The sequence below is a fragment of the Microcaecilia unicolor genome, chromosome 1 (genome assembly GCF_901765095.1).
Source record: "Microcaecilia unicolor chromosome 1, aMicUni1.1, whole genome shotgun sequence".
Classification (NCBI taxonomy): Eukaryota; Metazoa; Chordata; class Amphibia; order Gymnophiona; family Siphonopidae; genus Microcaecilia; species Microcaecilia unicolor.
Window position 1 is genome coordinate 636,144,958 of NC_044031.1, and position 3,018 is coordinate 636,147,975.

Genomic DNA, 3,018 nt, shown 5'->3' on the forward strand with positions numbered 1-3,018 from the left:
ATTAAATTTAAAACAAATTGGAGAAAATATTTCTTCACTCAATGTATAATTAAACTCCTGAATGTAGTAAAGGCAGTTAGCTTAGCAAGGTTTAAAAAAAGGCTTGGATATCTTCCTAAAAGAAAAGTCCATAAGCCATTATTAAGATGGACTTGGGAAAATCCATTACTTATTTCTAGGATAAGCAGCACAAAATGTATTGTAGTGTTTTGGGAACTTGCCAGGTACTTGTGACCTGGATTGACCACTGTTGGAATCAGGGTACTGGGCTTGATGGACCTTTGGTTTGTCCCAGTATGGCAATGCTTATGTTCTTATGTGTTTCTGAATATCCCTTCTGACCTGCATGACAATGTGCGGTTAGTGCTGGGATGGTCTACAGGTTGAGTCAAGGAGGAACAGGCAGTTATGTAGGCATCGGCCATATTTATAGCCAGTGTCCACATTGATTACAGGGCAAGAAGAACTGTGCAAAAAGCAGTTCTATCTTTGCCCAGTTTGCTATGTGGGTGCTGGCACTGAATATCGACCTGCACCAGCATAATTTCTGGGCTGACAGCTGGCCTGGATATTCAGTGCAGCTACCCAAACATGGCCCTGACATTATATATTTGAGTTAGATTCCGCCCACAGTCATATTTCATGTTAAAACCACTGACTGCAGCAGTGGGCTAACTATGGGTGGGCAGAAGTTCACTCACTCTTGTCTCAGACCCACCTAGTGGCAGCCCCTCAATCACCACTCTCCCTATCTCCCTGCATGGCATGTGCCCCTCTCACTGAACCCCCCCAGCGGTATCAGCATCAGTGATTCATCTTCACTGCCTGTGCTGGCTCTGCAGGCTTCCGTCTGCTGCATCCCGCCATTGCTGAAATCACTTCCTATTTCCTCACTGCTGGGATGCGGCAAAGGAAATTCTGTGGGGCAGCACAGGAAGTGCCTTCCGATCATGTCAAGGAGGGATGAGAGAGTTGCAGGGCTGATGGCAGGGTATGGGGGAAGGAAAATGCAGACATGTTGGGAGAGAGGGAGAGAGATGTTGGATGTGAGAGGGGAGGAATGGAGGGGTTTATATATTTTATTTATCTATGGGGAGTGGGAAGGACAGGGGAAGGGGTTAGAAGGGCCCACCCAAGTTAAATCTGGGCCTATCCAAACTAGCAGGTCTGACTATACCACTGTGTAGCAGGCTGTGTATTAGGGGGATTAAGTTCAAAACATGTCAGATCAGATCTGGGGTTTTAGAAATATTAAAGTCTGAGTTTAATTGCAAGCATTTAAGTGGAGGGGTAGCCTAGTGGTAGTGCAGCAGGCTTTGAACCTGGTGAACAGGGTTCAATTCTCACTGCTGCTCTTTGTGACTCTGAGCAAGCCTCAGGTACAAAATAAGTATTCCTTAAATTTAGCACATAATTGCATGACACGCTCATGACTCCCTCAGAGTGAATGGGCTGTGCCAGAATTTGTAAAACAGGGGGCTATTCTTGGTCTTAAAAGACTTGATTCTTCTACTGCAGCTGTTAGTGCTGTTCATTGGCTCCCTGTTCAAATTTGAGAATTATTTTAATTGGCTTCCATAATTACTGCTAGGGCCACAAGGTAACCGGGCGGTAACTCCAATTTCATACGCGTTCGGCACACATAGGCACCTACGCGGCTTAATAAAAGGGCCACTAGGTTTCTACCTGAAGAATAGAACAGCTAAATGACCTGCCCTAAGATGTAAGATGACATAAAGTAGCAATGAGATTTCAACCAGGCTTTCCTGGTCATCAGCTCACTGCTCTAACCATTAGGCTACTTCACTTTAGAATTATAGATGTCCAATTACTCCAAATATAACATTTACTTTATAAACCCTCTGACTGCTGTAAAGAATTGTTTCCATAACTTAATCATAGCTGCTTTTACCTCGTTGTTCCTCATGCTATAAATCAGGGGATTTAACATGGGGATTAACACTGCATAAAACACTGAAAATGCTTTGTCCTGCTCCACAGAGTAACTCGAAGCAGGTCGTATATATATGACAAAGAGGCTCCCATAGAAAATCATCACAGCAGTGAAGTGGGAGGCACAAGTGTTGAATGCTCTTTGTCGTCCTTCAGCAGAGCGAATCCTCAGGATGCTGGAAATGATATAGGTGTAAGAGACTAAGATGGCCAGAAAGGTTGATGTGCAGTTGAACCCAGCAAAAATAAAAAGTGCAAGTTTGCAGCCCAAAGTGTCTGAGCATGTAAGTACTAAGACTGGAGGGCCATCACAGTAAAAGTGATTGATTATATTGGACCCACAGAAGGGTAAATGGAAAATGCAAGCTGTATGTATTAGGGCATTACAAAAGCCATACGCATAAACTGCACTCAGCATCTGAATGCACAGTCTCCTGCTCATAATGACTGGATAAAGCAATGGATTACAGATTGCCACATATCGATCATACGCCATCACTGCCAGTAGATAACATTCTGTGGTAGCAAAGCCTCCATAAAAATACATTTGCACAGCACAACCAAGTAAGGAGATATTTTTCTGCTCTGCCAGGAGGGTTTGCAGAGTTTTTGGGGTGACAACTGAAGAATAACACATATCTAGAATTGACAAATGAAAGAGGAAAAAGTACATTGGAGTCTGCAGGCGCGCATCCAACCTAGTTACAAGAATGATACCGATATTGCCCAGCAGAGTAATAATATAGACCTGTAGGAAGAGCACAAAAAGTGGAATCTGGAGCTTTGGATCACGAGTGAGTCCGATGAGAATGAACTCAGTCACTGACGTCTGGTTCCTGCCTTCCATTTATTCTTCTGAATGTGTCTGTTGGTAGAAGAACTCAGATTTGAACTAAGCTTATGTAATGATTTTATGTTTTGATCTTTGCAGCAGAAAAGATCAGTGTCATAATGAATGCATCTTATTTTCATATTCAGTCTATGCCAAAAAAAAGTTATATATGGAAATTTCATTAGCCATTAAGGAGTGGAGTTATCAATGTTATCAATAAGATTTGCTATTTT

At 42.7% G+C, this 3,018-nt stretch overlaps 1 protein-coding gene across 1 annotated transcript; it reads right to left on the reverse strand.

Annotated features, from left to right (window-relative positions):
* Nucleotides 1-1,846: 1,846 nt before the first annotated feature.
* LOC115460648 (olfactory receptor 1009-like) lies at nucleotides 1,847-2,800 on the reverse strand. The gene has a single exon (XM_030190418.1). The coding sequence runs from the start codon at nucleotides 2,798-2,800 to the stop codon at nucleotides 1,847-1,849; it is 954 nt and encodes a 317-aa protein (XP_030046278.1).
* Between the last annotated feature and the right edge of the window lie 218 nt (nucleotides 2,801-3,018).